Source organism: Natrix helvetica, assembly GCF_964273705.1.
Source record: "Natrix helvetica genome assembly, chromosome: 1".
Lineage (NCBI taxonomy): Eukaryota > Metazoa > Chordata > Lepidosauria > Squamata > Natricidae > Natrix > Natrix helvetica.
In genome coordinates, this window is record NC_138548.1 from 293,917,941 (window position 1) to 293,939,491 (window position 21,551).

At 39.4% G+C, this 21,551-nt stretch overlaps 1 protein-coding gene across 8 annotated transcripts; it reads left to right on the forward strand.

The window, feature by feature from the left end:
* The first annotated feature begins 1,386 nt into the window (after positions 1-1,386).
* Positions 1,387-21,142, forward strand: FAM53C (family with sequence similarity 53 member C). 8 transcript variants are annotated; one of them, XM_081936120.1, is made up of 7 exons: positions 1,389-1,654; positions 3,411-3,560; positions 7,808-8,035; positions 11,632-11,798; positions 12,738-12,795; positions 16,480-17,207; positions 20,196-21,137. In XM_081936120.1, exons 4-7 carry the CDS (start codon positions 11,769-11,771, stop codon positions 20,466-20,468), a joined length of 1,089 nt encoding a protein of 362 aa, XP_081792246.1. In that variant the 5' UTR covers positions 1,389-1,654; positions 3,411-3,560; positions 7,808-8,035; positions 11,632-11,768; the 3' UTR covers positions 20,469-21,137. The 8 variants fall into 8 exon arrangements, with proteins under 8 accessions (XP_081792251.1, XP_081792246.1, XP_081792245.1 ...); XM_081936119.1 differs by lacking the exon at positions 3,411-3,560 and having other exon boundaries at positions 11,458-11,798; XM_081936118.1 differs by lacking the exon at positions 3,411-3,560.
* The last annotated feature ends 409 nt before the right edge of the window (positions 21,143-21,551 follow it).

The window sequence follows — 21,551 nt, forward strand, 5'->3', positions numbered from 1 at the left end:
AAACTATGTACAGGTAATTAAATTGTTCTGAGCTCATATTTTGTCATTTAGTTTGTTATTGGTTAATTCCTGCCTATTTCACACATGCTCTGTGTTTGGATAAAATAACATGTTTTGTATTTGATTCCTAATTGACATCCTTTATTTGCTTGAATATGAATGTTACTCTTGTATGGTGAGTCATGGCAAAAAGTGTTAGGTTCATTATAAGAGTTAAGGGGTACAATTTGCATCTTTCCTTTTGGGTAAAAATGTTTTATTCCATTTCTTTTAAATCTGAATAAGTGTGCCTTATGTAGGAATATTCAGACAGCTGTCTTCTAGAAACTGTAGTGGACAGCAACAAGCATCAGAATCATTGGAATATCTTTGCCTGAGCTTATAGTATTGAATTTCATTTGGTTATTTAAAATGGCTTTAAGGGGGGGAAAAATAGGAACCTGGTCTTACACCATGACTGGTTCACACAATGTACGGAGCAGACTCTCTTATTTTTGAATAAACTACAGTGACCTGGTATATGCAAGTTAAAGCATAATAAGTGGGTTCACATAATCACTAACCAGAAATCACATTATTACAGTAGCAGTGAATACAGCCACTTTGTCAATCTTTAGACATGATGACAGTGTTAAGTTGTAATTCTAGAACTATAATTCATATGATACATAGAACTAGAAATTAGCTCACCACATTTTAGCTTTATAGATCTGCAAACTCAGCCCATGTGTTTAGAAGGTGGGTAGTAGAACCCATTGATTGGGGATAGGTTAACCATAAGTAAGCATGTGCTAATACAAGTTATGTACTCTTCTGAAAGTAAATATTTGCTTTATTGAAACTTAAATGTTGGAGTACACTTTAATTATTCATTACACTCCTATAATCTGTCATACTTTGTTCCAATCAGGGTAATAGCTGTTTATTTATGCTTTTTATAAGTAGATCTAGAGATACTTTTTTTTTCTTAATGGAAGGGTCAGCGTTCAAGAGTAATAGTCACAGCTGGTTGTTGTGCAATTTCAGATAGAAATTAGACAGATGTCTGGTAGAAAGCAAAGTACTCTTCACATGCTCGTGAGTGTTATATTTTAGATATAATTTTACCATAAAATATGAACTCGGAAAGGTTATGCATTTAATAAAGCTGAGCAATCTCAGAATTTCAACCATGCCTGTGGCTCGCAAGAAATCCGAAGAACGAATTGCACCCCCGTCATCCAAAGGTTGTCCATCCTAGTAAAAAAAACAAAACCCACCACACTGTGTACTACGTATCCCGTCATACTTTGCTACGTGGTACGGTCCATGGGAGGGGGGGTACTTGTGGGCTCGAGAGCGTGCCTCGTAAAAGATGAAATCTTTTCGTAGCCGGAGGGAGGCGTGTGTTAGCTCCGGACGGATGCGCGAGTCTTGTTTCTAAAACTGCCTTCTCGATTGCCCCTGAGATATTTGACACCCCCTCACTGTTGTGTGGTTGGTTCGGCCCAAGCAGGTCGATCCACTCCCGACGGAAAGGGGAGCGGAGGCTCCTGGCGGGGGGCTGGGAGCCCGGGCCGCCGGGTGGGGGCGGCAGCTGGAAGACGGAGAGGGCCGGCCGGCAGCGGGTGCCAGTGCTTGAGAGACCAGGAGGCAATCTCCCTTCAGTCAGATGGTTGGTTCCAGCGGTGTTTAGAATAGGGAGTGGGGGGTGCGTGAGACTATTGGGGCGCACTACTTCCCTGGCTGAGCCGCCGCGAGGTGTTGGAGCTGCCCCCCCCCTCCAGCAGGCGTGGGGCGGGGGTAGGGATCGGGTGTTCGGTACGTGCCGAAGGGGCTGCAGAGCTTGAGTGGGTAACGTGAAGGGGGGGGGGACACTGGGCGTGATGGGGGTAAAGCAGCAGGCTAAGGTGGGATGGTCTTTGTGAGAGATGGGGGCTTGTGGACATGTCATTAAAAAAAAAGGGAAGTCGGGATGGTTTTGTTTTTATGCAGGAAGGGGGGGTGATGGAGAGAGAGAGAGAGAAGCAAGGTGGGGATTTCGGGCAAGGAGGTGGCTGTTGTCGTTAAGTGGGTGAATCTGTATGGGAATTTGGGGGTGGAATGGAGGGCCTCGGTGGAGAAGTGGGGAGGAGGTGATTGGCTCCTCCAGAAGAGGGTGGAACAGGGCCTGCTTTGTTAAGAGACTGCGTCCCCTGTGGATGCATTTCTAAAACTAGGTTGATGGGACCCATTCTTAAAAGCAGTCGAATCACACACTGCTTCTGATACAGCCTTGGCGTGGAGTCTTACTAGTGTGTGCCTTGTAGCAGGGGGGAACCCAGAGGTTGCTTAAGGCCTACCTCTTGATTTGTGCTTACTAAGTAGGTAATTATGTAATTGAAGGAACTGAATGAAATCAAATTACAGAGGCAGGGATGAGAAACCAACTGCAAAAGAAAACCAACTGCACTTTTAAGAGGTTGGCATGCTCGGCTTTAATGTTAAAAGGCATCAAGTAAAATGGCTTCATTTATCTGGAGCCTTTAAAGGCCCATGACCTGAAGCTATTAAAATAAGGAGGAGTACAGGAAGATGCAGTGTATAATTGCAGAACAGGAAATGAAGCAAAAGAATAATTTTGGCTAACAGTCGTGAAGAATTATCAGGAGGTGTTTTCCAGATAATACAAGATTTAAATTCTACTTATTCTTCCACACTTCTTTTACATTATTTACTTGAGGTCTGTGGAAGATTATAGTACATGTTTTAGCTGGTTCTCACAATAGTCCTAATAGTTAACTGAAAAGATACTGACTTATTCAAGGCCACCCAGTAGGCTCCCTGACTGTGCAGAGGTCTGAACTTCTTTCAGATGCAAATCTAGTATATTCTATTAACTGCTAAATGAATCAGGATTACAATTCTTGATTAAATTTAAAATATAGCTAATATAAATCCTCTAGGTTGGCATCTAAAGACACATTTAGCCCAGAAAAAGTTGAGGAAATTTTATAAACCCTTAGGTATGATAAATGTAACGTTGATTTTAATAGCTATTTTTGTTAAGTAAAATGGAAAATGTAGAAATATAGAGGAACAAGTTCATTAACATAAATTAATTTGCTCCAAAATAAGCCTGGTTTTGCACAACTTGCTAGGGTAAAATAAAGTGTGTGACACACTCTGCATTGTGCAAACCCAGCCAGTACTGTATATTTAATTTATTGGTTAGCGTGCACTATGTACCCAGACAGCTGGGTTAATTATGGGCTTGCATGTTGTGTGAACAAAGCCTCAATTTACAATTGCAGTTAATTTGTAATAGTAACTGAACTGTTGTAGGTATCTCTTTAAAATGTAGGATAAAAAGGTTTTTTTAGGTAGCCCTCCTAATTCTTAATGAGTCTAACATTTTTGAATATGCATTTTTATTGTTTCTACTTATTTAGCATCATTAGTATATTCCACCTCCCTGAATTTCAAAAGCAAATATAAACAAGGGGGTAGGTGTCCAACCTAAAAGGCCTTAACATTTAAAGCAAGCAATGAAGAAGAGAATAAAACCGGGCGGTATGAAGAGGAAGATGGAGAGACTGAATGTGAGCAAATCTACTTAAATTAGTACTAGATTTCTAATAAAAGCCCTTTCTCCTTTGTACAGTATTTTTTTGTCTTTAGAATTCTATATTTTCTCTATCATTGAGATATGTAATCATTATTTACTTTTAAATGATAAGACTACTAAATCTACGGAGCCCCTTCCCCCATGATAGCAAAAAGTTTTTTTGTATCACTTTTATTATTAATAGTTGAGCAGAAAGGATATTATGGAAGCTAAAAGATACTAAAAAATAATTAAGAAATGAAACATAAAAAAATAATAATGGAAGCATGGTTTCAGAAAAAAATAATTAGATCTTTCCTGTTTTTTCTAATTTCTTTAAGAGAGATGTTAGGCTGCCAACTATTTTAATCTGAAATATAGTCACTTGTGATTAAATGATGAGTGAGTTATAATAATCCTTGAATAGTTATAATTGACTGATTTCAAAAAAATAACTCATAAACTTACTTTTTTTTACTTCAAATGCAGTGTAAACCTAGTCATTGTGATTTGTGAATTATAATTTATAGCTAGGTACAAATAGCTGGTTGTGATTTAATCAACATATTATTCTTAAAGATGTTAGGACAGCATGATTTGTGAGCTAGAGACTATTCTTCCTCAAAAGTAAGCTTTATTAAAATCAGCAAGTATGTATTGGATTGTACTACAAAGACTAGATTGGTTGCAATGAAAACCTGTTGCTATGTACTTAAACATAAGACACCTTTAACCAGTGTTATTTATAGGTAAAATGTGCAGAGGATTTGAACTTTGCAAAATTCAAAGTATTGTTTAAACATTAATCTGCTTTTCCTAAGAATGAATGAAACAAATAATTTGTCTTTGCTACAGTTTAAAAATTGTTTTGCTCACTTTAAAAAAATACATAACAAAGTTTGTCTATGTTGATAAACAAATAGAACTGTTAATTTTCATTAACATGTAATTTATAATCCAATTTATTGAATGCTGAGCAATGCTGATAAGAAACAGACACATGGACTATGGGATTGTTCATGTTTTTGCATACAGTAATTAGTTTGGTTTCCTTATCATCAAGCATTGTATGTTTTGCCATAATATATTTAAGAACGTCTTTATTTATTGGATTATGTGACTACCCATATAAAGTAATTCTGGACAGCTAACTATATTTATGGGAAATCTGTTGTGGGCAGGAGGTTTGAGACCTTAAGGGTGGAATGTTAAGAGCAAGGGCAAATTACCACTGTGATTGCAGAGGAAGGTATGCTTTGAGCAGGATGTTTTAGCAAAAGCAATAAGTTAGAGTGCTTTACAGCCCTCTTGAAGCGGTTTACAGAGTCAATATGTTGCCCCCAACAATTTGGGTCCTCATTTTACCAATCTTGGAAGGATGGAAAGGTGAATCAACCTTGACCCTGGTGAGACTGGAACTGCTGGCAGCCAGCAAAAGTAGCCTGCAGTACTGCATTCGAACCACTGCAGCACCACAGCTCCTTTTAGGAGGAGATGGGATTGGCCTTTAGGTGCCAATCCATTTTTCAACTCAATTACATCATCCACGGGTAAGGGAGACCAGATTACTTAACAACCTGGTCTAAGGCCACAGTTCGTGAATACCAAAAGCCAATATAATAAAACCACATTCCACATTAAGAGGTAGATAAATGTTTAGATTTGGCATGATAATGATTCTAATTGGACAAAGAAGAGTATGTAGTTCTGTCTAAGATTTGTCCTCACTTTGAATGCTTCTGTAACTATGGCTCCATTGCTCAGGGGGTTGATGGTGGTGATGATCTTACAGGAGATCCTGGTTGTCACCAAATGTCCTGCCCCACAAATGATACTCTTTGAAGTTGAGTTGTGGGGATAAATGAGGTATACTGCTGGCATCCTGTCTTCCTCCTAAAGTTAAAACACTGGTATTAGATTCTTCCCCACTGGAGGTAGCTGGTGGACTCCAGTTTCCCTGGACGTGTGATCTCGATGGGATCAAGAATTAATAGTTTCTGTTGCAACCATAGGCTTGTCACTTTTTTTGGCCTGACTCATGTGGAAGAAGTGTTTACTTCAGGATACTGTAGGGGAAGTATGAGCTGTAGCAGGATTGTCAAACTCCCAGCCGGTGGGCCGGATGCGTCACATGCTGGCCACGCCCACACCCACTTTAGCGAAGGATAAAAAAGTCCCGATATGTCACTTGATGCTGCTGCGGCGACATGAGTTTGACACCCCTGAACTAGGAGATATTGTGATCAGTCCCTTCACCTTGGTCAGATTCCTGTGGTTGGAGACTGAGAGTCTATCCCTGAAGGAACAAATCTTGGGGTTCTCCTGGACGCATGGTCCCTGGTTGATTAGCAAGTAGAAATTGTCTTGGTCACCCACAGCTGCTATTCCAGTGCAGCCTTTTTTGGAGCACAAAAATTGATTACAGTAACTCCCGCCCTTAGAACCTGAAGGCTAGTTTATTGCTTTTGAATACTACTTGGAAGCTGCTCACTCTCTGATATGCTCACTTGCTAACAAATCAGAGCTGTTTTAGCATGGAATATTTATTTTGCAAGCTTGCTTTAATTGCCACTAGTTTTCTGGGTACAGTTCAATATTTTGGTATTAAACTATAAAGTCCCGTGGTCTTTGGCCCCTGTATCTTAAGGAATGTCTCCTCCAAACAGAATCTGCTTTTACAGTATGTTTAAGCTGAGAAAGGATGCTTTGGATCCTTTCTTCATTAGGAGTGAGGGGGTGGGAGCCTGGAGACAGGTCTTCTTATTGTCTGCCCGATTACAATTAGTTTGTCCCCAGAAGCCCTGACCACCCCCGCAATATCTATTTTAAGGAAGATGGTAAAGAGAATTTTATTTCAGTGAGCATTTGAGGAGGAGCTAATGATCATTTGACTCCCTTATTTCTGATAGCTGGTTTTTACTATTTTTATTTTTAATTTCCATTCAATGTTCACTACTTTTAACCAGAACTGTTAAAATATTTTGAATTTTATTGAGTTAGCAGTTGTTTTAATTATTTTTATTAACTGTACCTGGTTCATTGGGGTGAGATATCAATACTGAAATAAGGAAAGATAAATCTAGTGCCTTAGATTTGTACATTTTGTGTACAAATGTGTACATTGTGGTACAATGCCACAAAATGAGGAGAGTCTGTTGAAACATTTAAAAAAAAGAATGAAGGGGAAAAAAGGGAAATGATGGGTGATTTTAGGTAGACAGGCCATTCAAATTCCCAGATAGCAAGAAACTCATTGATGACTGTGCCAATCACTTCTATCTATAGTAATCAAATATTTAGGGGGACCATGTGGTATGTATAAGTGAGGCTTAGCTTACATGGATTTTTAAACTGTTTTTGAAACTACTGTATTTTGGGGAGGACAGATGATGGGCTACTTATCATATTTTTCGGAGTATAAGACACATCATTTTCCCTCAAAAAAGAGGCTGAAAATCTGGGTACATCTTATACTCTGAATACAGCATATTTTGCCTCCCGGAACCCCACCAAAATGGCCGTGCATAGCCTTTAGGAGGCTTTCAGAGTGCTCCTGGGTGCTGGGGAGGGCAGAAATAAACGAAAAACTGGTAGTTTTTCACTCAATTTTGCCCCCCCTCCAGCCCCCAGGAGCACTATACTAGCCTCCTAAAGGCTATTCATACCTTTTTATTAAAAAAACGTGAAAAAACGGGGCGTTTTTGGGAGGTCTGCAGAGTGCAAAAACTTTTTTTTTAATTTGCCTCTTCAAAATCTTGGTGCGTCTTATACTCAGGTGCATCTTATACTCCAAAAATACGGTATTTAAGACTTCCTTTGAGTGATAAATTATGGTACTGTAAGTTTTCAGAAATCACAGTCAAAAGATTTTGTGTTTCTGCAAAAAGATATTTAGGTAGCCTCATTCATCACTGAAATTACAACATGTTGAGTCCTGCTTAAGAGGATAAGAGAATCGTGGATGCTTCTGGTTGACTGGTAGTTTATGCCCAGGGACTTCTTCGGACAGAATACACATACACGGAACACCCACCCACCCACCCACCCAAAACTTGATTTTTTTTTAATAAAAGAAAGAAATCATACTGTTTTGCCAATCTGATTTGCTTGTCAGACTTTGCTTTCTCCCTGCCTATTGCAGATAGGGATTATACAAGGAAGAAAATAATGTGCACATTCAGGTTGTAAGGAACAGATCAGACTTGAACAAGTAGGAGGCATTAATATGTCTGTTTCCTGCAGGGTTCAGGAGAATGACATGGAATTTGGCTAGATTGTGAATGAGCAAATATGGTAACTGATGATGATTAAACACAGCTGGACTTGCTGAGGAAGGCAGAAGGCTGGCAAGTGCTGGAGTCTCAAGAAAATGCCAGGCCTTCCTAAGAAGCCATGATCCCACTGATAACTGAGCAGCTACAAAAGCAGAGCTTGGAGGAATTGAAATGCATATCCTTCAGCATCAACCTGGTATGATTTCTTCTCTTTATAATATATATATATATATGTATATATTATATTCCTAATATATTAACAATATTGTTCTAACATCAATGTACCACAAATGCCAGGATCAGGATCAGGAGATTTTGAACTCTTCATGGGGTAAATTGTTTTTAAAACTGAGGAGAAGTTAACAAACCACTTTAGGGCATAGGTTTGCAGTTCAAATAGATATTTTTATTTATCAGTCTAGTGCAAGCCTATTGTATGAGCTAAAAAAGGTTCTGTTCTTTTATGTTTATTAAATTATATTCAGCATTATCTCACTGTTGAAGCAACTGGGCAGCTTATTTATGTTAAATAACAGATAATCCTTCTTTAGTGACTGCCTCGTTTAGTGTCTGTTTGCAGTTATAGTGGTAAATGAAAAAGTAACTTTATGACAATTTTCCTATTTCTGACGTTCACAGGTCTAGAAAACAAAGAAAAGCTAAAGTAATATCATAAGCATAGTCATGGTTTCATTTAGCAATGTTCAGCACGCATGTTTTATTACTGTATTTTCCTTTTACCTATTTTACCCTGGGCTTATTTCCTGTATTTTATTTTTGTTTTATATTTTTGATGTGGTCATAAGACTAAACCAAGTTGCTATCTCAGCTGTGGTCTCTAAATGAGGATTTCCTGCAAGAAACCAGTACCGATAGTATGCTAGATTCTGTAGAGACAGAATGGTGTTTATTATGCAATTTACATCTTCTCTGGAAGCGCTCCTTTAGTTTTCTTTGTCAGATAATCTGTGCTTCACTTCTGCACCTTGAAAAAACTAAAATAACTTCAGAAACTGCCAGTGGCTTTGTAATAGATTTGTGATATTTTTAAAGAGACCATTATTTAGAGAGAGCTGGTATCAGTGTCTGTGACATTTTCATACTTACTTTATCCAACACCTCATCTGAATAATCAGGAGATGCAGAACATTTTTAAAAGCAAATATGTGAAAAGATGGGTGAGAACCTGTAACCTGTATGCCTAAGTATTTATTTTAAATACACATAAAGCTGAGATGGGCAACAGGTAGCTCAAAAAAAGAGCAATTAGCAACCTGTCATTCAACAACAAGGTATTTTCTTGCTGAAAGACTAAAACTGAGTAGACCTGAAGCAGTTTTTGATCTCCTAGATACTTGCTTAAACTAGTTTGCTTTTGAGATTGTGGAACAACTAGTTTTTAAAATTAAAAAATCAATAGAAACATCATTAGGCTCTTCCCTGATCTACCCACCCCATATATTTGTATATTTATCAAACTACTAGTGTCAATTGGGATTAAATTTCATAGTGGTGGGTAATAGATTCCCTTCCTCCAGAAAAATATCATTGGTAGCCTGTTTAAGAACAGAAAGGCTATTTTATGTATAGATGTGATTAACGTATGGAATTTAATGCATGATGATGATACCTACTGCATAAATTATGGGCTATAGGTAGCTGTAGTCACAACAGATGGAAGAATTTTGCTAATATATTCTACTTACATTTTTTTGCCTTCTGGCTCCTCACTGCTAAAATAAGTTCTGCTTTGATTTAGCATAACAATTATATTGAATTTATGGGGAAAGCAGTCTGAATTTTATTAAAGAATAGTAAGGATAAGAGATATTCTGTGAACTGGTATAGAGTTCTTGAAGTTATGGAGTTTGCAGAAGGAAAATATCAGATAAGTATAAATTTGTTTACTTGGATCACATAATAAGCCTGTGGTAAGTATGAGGAGTTTAGTTTGTTGCAGCAGCTTGTATTATCACATTCTCTTCTCACAAAATTAAGATGACATGATAGAATAAATTAGAAAAATTAGAAGAACTTGTGTTTATTTCAGGCCTTTCTCACCTCCTGGTTTTGTTTGCTGTTACCACTGTTGCCATCACCTTCTGATGGTGCTACTTGCCTGTTCCCATCTTACAATATTCTGCTACTTGAGGGAATAAATACCAAATGTGTTGCTTCCATAGGATGACTGTTAAGCAAATATTTTGTTATAATAACTGCACATCAGTGGTGGGTTCCTACAGGTTTGGAGTGGTTCGGCCAAACTGGTAATAGCTTGGCGGCCTGGGTCACTGGAACCGGCAGCGACCTAGGCCTGCCACACCCCTGAACCAGTTCTCTCGGTGGCGCCATAGGTGCTGCCATCTTGTTTTTTGCTTCTGTGTATGCACAGAGCAATTTTAGTTATACTGCGCAAGCGCGCACATGTGATGCGTCCCTGAGCGAACCGGCAGTAGTCTCTGCCGGAACCGACCCCTGTTGCACATGTACATTGACAAGAAATGGTGTCAGAACCATTCCATGCTAAATGTCCGAGGCTTCTAAATGCAGCCTTTATGGCAGAAGTATAGAAACTCAGTTTATATGAAATTGCTTGTTTTCTAAGGATTGTTAGTCATAAAATGTATATGATCACTGATCTTAAACAAATAACTCTGGACACTTCACAGTGCTAAACAATAAAAACAGTATAAATACAAATGCAAAAAAAGCAGTGGAATATAATACGCAGAATATGGAGGTATCTCACATCTAATCCTTAATATCAAATTCACTAACATCAAACTCCATTAACAACTTAGCCTTAATGCTTATATGAGAAAAACTAGTTTTGTTACAGCTTTCCTTAAGGCCAGTAGGGTCAGTGCCATCCTGACTTCCAAAGGGAAGGTTTTCCACTGGGCAGACATGGCAACTGAAAAGAAATTTCCCTCATGTCCGCATAATGACACTATTTCACTAAATCAGGGCTGTCAAGCTCGCAGCCCATGGGCCAGATGCATCACATGCTGGCCATGGTAACGCCCGGTTTAGTGAAGGGGGGGGGGAAGTCACAATACGTCACGTGATGTCATTGGTCATGACGCGAGTTTGACATCCTTTCACTAAAGGGATCCAGCACATGCTCACCCTGCCAGATCTGGTGAGATGGGCACAAATGAATGGAAACAGACAGGCTCACCTGTGATCTGGCCTTGTGCCATGTAGACCTTTAAAGGTGATAGCCAGCACTTTGAATTGCACCTGGAAGAATAGCGGGAACACTAATACAGCTCACACATCTGAGGAGTTACATGAGCAAACTTCGGTACACGCAATGCTACACATGCTGGTATATTATGGATCAACTGAAGCTTCTGAATGCTTTCCAAAGATAGGCCCATGTGCAGTGTGTTGCAACAAGACAGAGGATGCTAAAGCATGAGTACCTGTGAGCAGAGTCTCCTGATCTAGCAGTGCAACTGGAGGATAAGATGAACCAGGGTAAATGCCGTCCTATTCTCCCACCAATTTTAAGCTTGTATGCATGACTTCTATCTTAATTTCCAGCCATCCTAATTATTTAATGTAAAGCATTTCTGGGTATGTACTTTTTCCATCTTTTTTTTTTCTTAATAGGGGCAGAAACAGCTGTACAAAGAAATTCCCTCCACAGACTATCCTTGTAACCTAAGGAGAGTTGACCTGACCTGACTTGAAAAAAACAAGGACAATGTGCTCCTGTATCAAAATATAAATTAAAAGGGAGTGATTCAGTGGAATATGAAGCATGTGCTTCCTGATTCTTTTTAGGTCTGGAGTCCACGGTGAACGTGCCTGGAAATTAATACATTATAGCAGCACAAAGTCCCGGCAGGTGCAGCCAGGAACAGACCTTATCTTTTCCACCCAGAAGTTTGAACACTGAGGTGTAGACTTCCAAGAATGGGATGTGGCCTAATGAAGCTTTTGCAGGAAAGGTACAATCAAGTTTGTTCTTGTAATGTTCTTTGAGTAGATGAAGCTATGCAATAGAAAACAAGTGATCTGGAATAGAAAATGCACCCCTGTAACGTGGCTGCATGCTCATTTGTCAGCGTTTGGAAACGAACCATTACAGGATTGGGGGGGGGGGGGGGGATAAAGGTGCCATAAATGGGCTTTTCCACTAATTTTCTGAACATGAAATTCATGTTTATGCTGACATGAAATTCAATCAGGCATATTTTCTCATTGTTAATGATTTTTGAAGATATTAGAATGTAGATAATCTGGTGGATCATATTTCAGAAAACTACCTTGCACCTGCTCATTTTCTCAATAATAGACCTTTCGTCCAGATAAATAATTAACAATATATTGTCATTGATTCAGAGAGCTTTTGAAAAATTGAAAAAAATTACAGCAAAGAAAAATGGAACCCAACTAAACAAGTAAATTAATTTCATGGATAAAATGTAAAAGTTTTATTTTTTCCCACGGGCACGTTCACATTTCCCGTGGGGTGGAGTAGGAAAGTATCAAAAAATGTAATCTAATATGGGCAAAGCATAAATGGGAAAATTTAAAACTCTGTCAAACATCATAGTTAATAGTTTATGGTTGACAGCATGGTATGGAAATCTAGTGATCAAGCTTGAGTAAATCATAGTTTCTGATTGATTAGTCTGTCCCAACTGTCTCAGCTTTCAGTTTAATTGAAATGTTAGAAAGATTCCCTTGAGGTAAAACTTGAACGTTGTCTACCTAGAATGCTGTAGGAATTGGGAAGTGGGCGTCATATTTGAACGCTGTTAGAGTCTCATAAATGAAATTGGGTTGTTACGAGAAGCTTAATGATGGGAATTGCAGAACTAAACGTATTTATAAAGTGTTGGTCCTTGCTGTGATATGGTGACTCTTCGTGTTTCCTTTCCTAGCCTTTGCCCGATCATGCAAATGTGGCCAGCTGTGGCAGCCCCTTCCAGATAGCGCCTGGTAAGAACATTTGGCTTTGTGCCTACATCTCTTGTCTTCTTTTTCTTCTTACGTTTTCTACATGAAGCACATAATTAACAAGATAAACTTACTTTCTGGTCTCCTTGTGTAGACTATATGTTTGAGATATTGTTACCCTTCTTAAATGAACATTTGGTCAAAATAGCAAATGTTCTTTTTTTAATCAGTGGTCACTACGATAAAAGCTGGGAGTCTGTTTAAACAGTAACAGGAACTACTATTTTCAGGCAATCTGTAGAGGAGGGAAAAGTTTTAAAAGTTTAATAGGTTTTAAACTGTCGGTATCTTATTTCTGTATGTTTGTATTGGACGTTCTCAATAGTTTTATGTTGCAGTATCCATATTAGCTATGGTAAATGTTTAGACTTGAATAAATAGTTCCAATGGTATTCTTACGAAAGAATTTTAGGATGTATAATATACATAATGGTTAACTCTTTCTAAAAACTGGCTCTAGCAAAAAAGTAAAAACGTATTGGGATGAATAATTTTAAAGGATCTTTAATAGTCAAGAGTGTAACAACCTCGATACATAAATAGAGCAATTTTAGCATGCAATGTAAGAAATTCAAGGTGAATAAATTAAAGCATATATTCTAAAATTTAAAATTAATATGCTACCACACTCATTACAAAAGGAATATTGGAATAGTATTAGTTATAAAGTCATATTTTAAGCTATATATATTTCAGGATTCCTAAATGGCCCTTAAAATAAAGCAACCTTTGTTCCTGAAATTCACTCCCTAATAAAATGTCTTCTATTTTTATAAGTAAAACTTTTATTTGCTGTATGATTTCTTTTTTTATTTTTTAGTCACTAACTCATGCCCAATTCCTTTTAGGCACATTTTATACAGGAGAGAAATGCGCTTTCCCAAAATGGATCATTCCTGTAAATTGTTCTGATCATGTTGTGACTATATTATATAATTATTATCATATATTGTACAGTAGTTTGCCTTAAAACACCATTATATATAAATGTTTTAATGCATTGGCTGAAAATATTGTTTAAGGTAATAAATGCTATAATTTTTACTTTTCTCATTAGCAAGTTTCTGGATAATTAGTAAAACACAAAATTTGGCTTTAAACCTGTTAACTTACTTACTGTATAGATTATTACTGGCCTGTCAGAATTTAAATCTAATTTAAGGATCTTATTTCTTCTACAAAAAGTTACTTTTCAAATTAAGAAAAACTAAAGGAATACGTCTTAGTTCTATAATATCTATTGCTTATGCTACTATACATTAACTATTACGTTAAAGCTGAAATTGATTATTTAATATGGCTATCATTCTGTTATTCTTACAGATAATGATTCTTGTCCATTCTGTCTTGTCTAAAACCATACTTTTGTGTTTTGCTATCTATCTGGTGTTCACTGTCTGGTGTCTGTTCCTTACACTATAGTCGGGATGAAGAACCTATGGCACACATGCCACAGGTGGCACGCACAGCCATTTGTCAGGGCACATGATGTGTTGCTCTATTAGCTGGCCAGCGGCATGCGTGCGCTGGCCAGCTGAATTCAGCCTTTTTTAAAGCCATTTTTCGCCCTCCCCAGTCTCCAGAGGCTTTATAGGAGCCCGGGGAGGGCAAAAATGGCCTCCCCTGGGTCCCCGCCGGAGGCCCTCCAGAGGCTTCAGGCGCTTCCCTGAAGCCTACGGAGCACATAAAACCGGCCCTACGGGCAAACTGGTTTGCTCGTAGGGCCGGTTTAAGCCCTCCGGAGCCTTCAGGGGCCTTCCGGAGGCTTCCCTGAAGGCTCTGGAGGACGAAAAACAGCCCTACAAGCAAACCAGAAGTGACTTGTAGGGTTGTTTTTCATCCTCCGGAGCCTTCAGGGAAGCCTCCGGAAGGCCCCTGAAGGCTCCGGGGGGCTTAAACTGGCCCTACGAGCAAACCGGAAGTCCATTCCTGAACTTCCGGTTTGCCCATAGGGCCAGTTTTATGTGCTCCGGAGGCTTCAGGGAAGCTCCTGAAGCCTCTGGAGGACCTCCGGGGAGGCTGTTTTTACCCTCCCCGGGCTCCTATAAAGCCTTTGGAGCCTGGGGAGGGCGAAAAAAGCATGCAAAAAATGGGGAGCGCCTGTCATGCGCGCATGCGTGCTGGGGGGGTCATGCATTGCACGCCCGCGCACGACCCCCCCCCTGCGCTCCCCCTGCTTATGGCACGTGAGCCAAAAAAGGTTCTCCATCGCTGCACTATAGATTAGTTCCCTTAATTGCATGTCAAAACCTAACACAAATATTGTTACTTGCGGATGGAAGTTTTTGGCTCAAATAATCGGTATTGATCTTTAGCTATTTTGAAAAAGCCAATGCCATGCATATAAAAACAGGTAACTCTTAAGAGTTTCTTCTGTGTGTTTACTTCATGGTTGCATGTATTTTTAACTTGGTACTTCAACCATTTGATGATTTTCACAAGTAATTCTGGCTGTTTTTGCAGTTACACAGGGTGTTTGGCAAAGGAATCTTAATAGAATTAAAATAGTATGGTTTTTTGCCTTCTTTTCTAAAGATATGACTAGGAAGGAAGTAGCTGTATTATAATCCAGTAGTTGCATTAGATGTATTTCTCCATATAGATGGAAGAGAACAATGGAAAACAGCCCTATATCCTCAGGGATGCTAAACATTTGAAAACAGGAAGTTTTTAAATAAACCAAAAGTGTGTGCTCCATTGTTCAATCAGTTCTCTCTCTCTTTTATTTTCTCCAGTAGAAAGAAAGAAAGATCTCCCCTTTTAACTAAATCCAACTATAAATGGAATGCAATAATGTTTGTTTATTCATGTCAGAAACATCACAATTAAAATCAGGTATACTATGTGACATAAAATTTAAAATATATGACATAAAATATATGACATAATATGTAAAATACAAGATTAAAATATGTGCAAGTTAAACAGATCCTGCCTAGAAGCTAGCAACATGACTTGCATTCTGTTGTGCTGTCATGAGATCCTCAAGTGTACATTGATCAGGACACAAATGTTAACATGTGTTGTTGTCTGCATGTCACCACAATTGCAAAGGGCAAAAGCCACCAGATAGTGCCATTTGTTCAGAGTATCTCTGGATCTTGTTACACCCGTGCACAGTCTGTTCAGTGTTTTCCACACTTCCCAGACCCAGACCCAGGTTCCAGCTCTCCCGATGGTTCCATCCAGTGTTGGTTCTTTCATAGGTCCTCTCTGCTTTTAAATTCTTTGAAGTCTTCCATTGACCTAAGGAAACTTCTTCTAGATTTTAATCTCTGAAGAGCTGATTGCAGGCCATAGAAAAAGTGTTGACTAGTTATAGATAATGTAAACCTCTCTCTGTATGCTGCCTCTTCTCTATGACCATCTTATTTTCTCCAAGAAGCATTATTCTTTCTTTGATTCCTAAATATCCCCTTTCCAGTATAGTAAGAAATAATCAAAACTTTAATTCAGAAACCTCTTGTTTATCTACCATTATCATAATTAACGGACTGGAAAGAACAAATTGTGACTATTTGGCTGGAGAATTAAGTTAAACATTCTAATAGCGGTAGATAAGAGTGATTACATTTACATCACAGTCATAGAATATTTAACTAAGTTGATCTGGATGACAGCTGCGCCTCTCAACTTAAATTTCCTGTCTTGTGTTATTCTTTACAGAGGGGACTTCATGGAGGGACCTAGCTCCCTGTCCAAAGATCCATCTCCAAGACAACACGGTTCCTTACCAACCGTCCAGCCTAAGCCTTCCCTTGACAACGTGCAGCCCAGAAAACAGCCCTCTGAACAATCTTGCATCCCAAGCACTGGCCACCAACTCTTTAGTTTCAGAAAAAGTTTCTGTGCCCCCTACCAAAAGACACTGTCGTTCACTCTCAGTGCCCGAAGACCTTTCCCGCTGGCAAGCTGTCTGGAGGCCCCTGGGCTCCAAAGTGTGGACACATATCAAACGTCGGGAGACCAGTGGAGTGGACACTTTAGCAGTACAATCCAAGAACCTGGTTCAGGAAGCCAACAGACTTTGCTTCAATCCAGTCCCCAGTGCCTCTTATCAGTGCGTTCAAGATGGTGCTGTTGGTGGCAGGAGCCCACCATTTTTCAGTCTGGCTCTGTCTCGAGAATCGCCAGCAAGTGTACCATGGGAGACTGGAGAGACTTTGCAGCCCTACCCTCTGCAACGCCGTTTCTCTCTGTCACCGGTCAGATTCTTGCCATCCCCCCAGAGCTCTACCACTTCCACACCAGAGCTCCTTCGGCACCAGCACAGCCTCCCTCGCAGCCGCTCACAGCCTTGTGACTTGGACACCAGGAAATGTGGTCTCAAGCGGCGCCATGAAGAGGATGTGAGGTGGCATAGGCCCTCACTTGATTTCTACAAGATGAATCAGGTAAGAAAGGAAGCATCTTTTACTTGGCTTTGGAGCCATGTTGATCGAAACCTTCCTCTACAATCAATGAAAAGGTGAAGTGAAAGGGAAGTAAAAAAAAACCTGAAAAACTACTGAAATAAAATGGGATTTTTCCATGTAAATTATATTCAACACTTATGCGGTGCTAAGCAATAAATGAGGAACGCGGTGGCTCAGTGGCTAAGACACTGAGCTTGTCGATCAGAAGATTGGCAGTTCAGCTCTTTGAATCCCTAGCGCTGCATAACGGAGTGAGCTCCCGTTACTTGTCCCAGCTTCTGCCAACCTAGCAGTTCGAAAGCCCGTAAAAAATGCAAGGAGAAAAATAGGGACCGCCTTTGGTGGGAAGGTAACAGCGCTCTGTGTGCCTTCAGCATTTAGTTATGCCAGCCACGTGACCACAGAGACGTCTTCAGACAGCGCTGGCTTTTCGGCTTAGAAACGGAAACGTACACCACCCCTAGAGCCGGAAATGACTAGCACTTATTTGCGGGGGAACCTTTGCCTTTAAGCAATAAATGAGTACAATACACTATGGAAAACTTTGGAGATTATCTACAGGTAGTCCTCAATTGATAGCCTGCAAATATTGCAAGTTGTGCTAGTCATTAATTGGGGTCATCACACGACCTACCCAATTTTACAATATTTTTTGCACTGGTTGTTAAGTGAATTGTCATGGATGTTAAGTGAATCCACGGTGGTTAAGCAAACTCATTTGTCTGCAATGGTGCTCTTGGCTGAAATCCAGAAATTAAATGCTGGTTTCCAGCAAAAAAATCAAACAAACACTAAATTGCAGTGTTTGACCATGGGATGCTGCAAACGGCTGTACATGTGGGCCAGTTGCCAAGCCCAAAATGTGACCATGGGAAGGAGCCAGGCTACCTTCAAATCTAAATCATAAATAACCATTGTAACTTTGAAGAGTCACTAAGCAACCAGTTGTAAGTTGAGGACTATCTGTATATGACACCAACAAAATTCATCAGCTTACAACAATTCGTTTAATGACCATTTGAAGTTCTTACAGCTCTGAAAAAAATGACTTATGACTGGTCCTTGCAGTTATGACTGCTGCAGGATCCCTCTCGCCATGTGATCACGAGTTGGCCGTTTGGCAACCATCACCCATTTACAACTGTTGCAACATCCTGCAGTCACTTGCCATTTGCGACCTTCCCAACCAATCAATCGGAAGCCGACAGGGAAGGTCACAAGTTGCAGTCATGTGATGTCAGGGCAAAAAAGGATAAAACCGTGTTCCATCACGTGATGCCTCACTTAATGATTGGACCTCTTAATTAATTTATTGGTTGTAAATTGAGGATTTTGCTCCATGTATATTTATTAGAAATGGCAGACCAGATCATGTATAACACAGATCCTTCCACACAGGAGGCTTGCATTGGCAGTTACATTGAAACAATTTTGAGGAGTCCTCAGTGCTCACTTGAGCTTGGTTGTTTTGATACAGACAAATTAGGTCCATGATGGTGAACCTATGGCACGTGTGTCAGAGGTGGCATGCAGAGCTCTCTCTGTGGCCACATGCACTTCTGGTTTATCCGGCATGCACATATGTGTCGGCCAGCTGATCTTTGCATATCCTGGATCTTTGCATATCCTGAATTTCCAGGTGTGCAGGCGTGTTCTGGTTTGGGCACTCGGTGCCAAAAAGATTTGCCATCACTGAACTAGGTAATATCAGTGAAATAATTTTGTCTTGATGCATGCTGGGATTTATAATAACCTGTATTAGCAGGATATTAATTTATTGTTAGAAGAGCTAGTGGTTATTTGAAACCATTCATGAGCAGGAAGAATTAGAATCAAAGTAGCTGAAGACAGCCTACAGTGTTCTTCACACTTAAGAGCAAAGCAATCCACTCTAGGTCCTGGGTTTGGAAAAAATTACCCAATGATCCTTAATGGAAAAATGAGCTGGGTCTTCTTTTAAACAATGCTAATTGAACTGGAATTTGTCACGAAGTGATGTGGTTGTACAGTGGAATGTTGCAGGACCGTGTTGCTTAGCAACGTCTATTGCTGTTAAGTCAGGACCTCCTCACTGCTTTCTGCCAGCTTCCAACAAGCAAAGTAAGTGGGGAAGTTGACAAAAAACCCTACAAATCCCAGGTGGCTTGCAAACGATGGATGGATGGATGGATGGGTAAGTGCTCTGGAACATAGGTGGCTGCTGCAGCCCAATGTAGGCCTGGCTGGACATGGGGTGGGACCGGTGCTCTGGAGGGCAGAATGCACAGGTGGCTGCTGCAGGTCAGCCCAAGTGTGGCTAGGCGTGAGTGGGTGTTGCAGGATTGGGAGAAAGTAGCAGAAGTCATTCCTGCTGGCTTCCCCATTGACTTTGGTTGTGGGAAGCTGACAGGGAAGGTCAGAGGTGGTGATCACGTGACTGCATGGCTACTGGGACAAATGGAACTTCAGGGGCTAATCGTAAATACCACTCATTCATTCCCATAACAACTTTGAACAAGTGGTTTGTTAACCAAGGATTATTTGTTATGCAATCTATAGCCAGCGGTTGGAGAGACCATAAGTAAAATTATTATAAAATAATAAAGATAGCCCAGTAGTAGAAGAGGTGTCAATAGAACAATTGCGTTATGTGTATCTAGAAGGTTTCAGAAAGTATAGGAGCACTATGTGCCATAGACTTGGCAGGTTTGGTTTGTTAATAAAAGCAGTTCAAAATGTTCAAAAACATTTATGTCTGTATGCCAGCAAGCGGAACACTTAAAATGTCTCTGGTATTTAGTCACAATAGCAGCTTTTTATATATTAATGCAATTTTGATAATGACATTTAATTTATGGAACTGAGCAATCACTATAGTAAGTCATACTAGTGTTCTAATTCACCTGACCATGTGTATGCCTACAAGTTGACATTAGAACACAAGATAAATGTGTTGAAATATACATTTCTTTATATTTTTTTTGACAGAAACCATTTGCAGGGGAAGTCTGTCAGTTAGACAAATCTGAGGAAGGTGGCTATCCATCATGGCTCTTGACTTGCAGCCCACAATCACCCTCAGCTCCTTGCAGTCCCATTAATAATTGTATCCAGGTGCTCAGTGAAAGTGAAGAGGAAGATGATGAAGAAGCAGCAGCAGTACAAGCAGCAAGACAAATAAATTGGAATTTAGCAAGCAAAAGGACCCTCTTCCAACCAGACTTTAGTGATCTGGATCTAACTTTGATTGAAGAGAACTAGCATTTTGGATGTCTCCTTGAAAAACTGACTTTGGAGTCAGCCACAAAGGGAGGCTGCACTCCTGGATGAGGGTGGGGGAGCGGGGTGGGGGGTAGAAGGGAAAGTGGCGGTAGGATAACGGGGTTTTGTCTGCTTGTTTCTTTTGTATTAAAAGAGAAAATAAAAAGAAATTACTAAAGGGAGTTGTATGTCTCTAAGATGGGATGATCAAGCCTGTCAAACGTAAGGAGACAGGAAGAAAACCTTGCCAGCAATTTGACAAATTTGCTTTCATTGGCAAGCCTTTTGGTCTGCCCCAGATCACAACACTCAGAGACCTTTATTTAAAAGAAAGAAAATATGATATATACTTAATAAAGTCCTACATATAAGCGTAACAATACAATTGATTGCTTTTTTTAAAATTAAAAATACAGTGATACGGTAATTTGAAAACATGTTACAATCCTGTTGAGTGTTTTTACTGGATGAATCTTCATCCACATTACTTGTCATCTTAGAATTCTAATCTACAGCCTAATATAGGAAAACACAGAAAAGCACCAAAATTAAACTCAACATTGCATAGACATTTGTTTTTCTCTATGAAGAATTTTTCCAAAAGCATTTTGCCCTTTGGTTTTGAATTCAAGAAATATCCTGTTGTCTGACTATAAAGCTTTATTTTATTCCATTGAAAAGAATTAACATTTTCCTGTTTGCCAGACATACAAAAATGTACATGAGAACAGTTTTTGAATATTGCTGTATGTTATCACACAGGTATTGTTTCATTATTGAAAGAAAAGGAACCAAGACAAAAATGTTGTTTTAATATACTATTTTGCATGAAATGTATATTATACATTTTATTTAATTAGAGGGGGGGGAACCACTTATGCTGTTTCAAGATTACTATGCATAAATCCAGCAAATTCAAATTTCCCTCTTACTTGGCACAGCTCTATAAACCCCTATTAATATTTTTCAACCTTATATAGCTTTTAATCACCCACAAAAATAAAACACCGGATTCTTAGCCAAGGTAAAATTAAAGGAAGGAAAGAAAAGCAGAAGACAAGGTACTGCTGATATTTGTGCTGA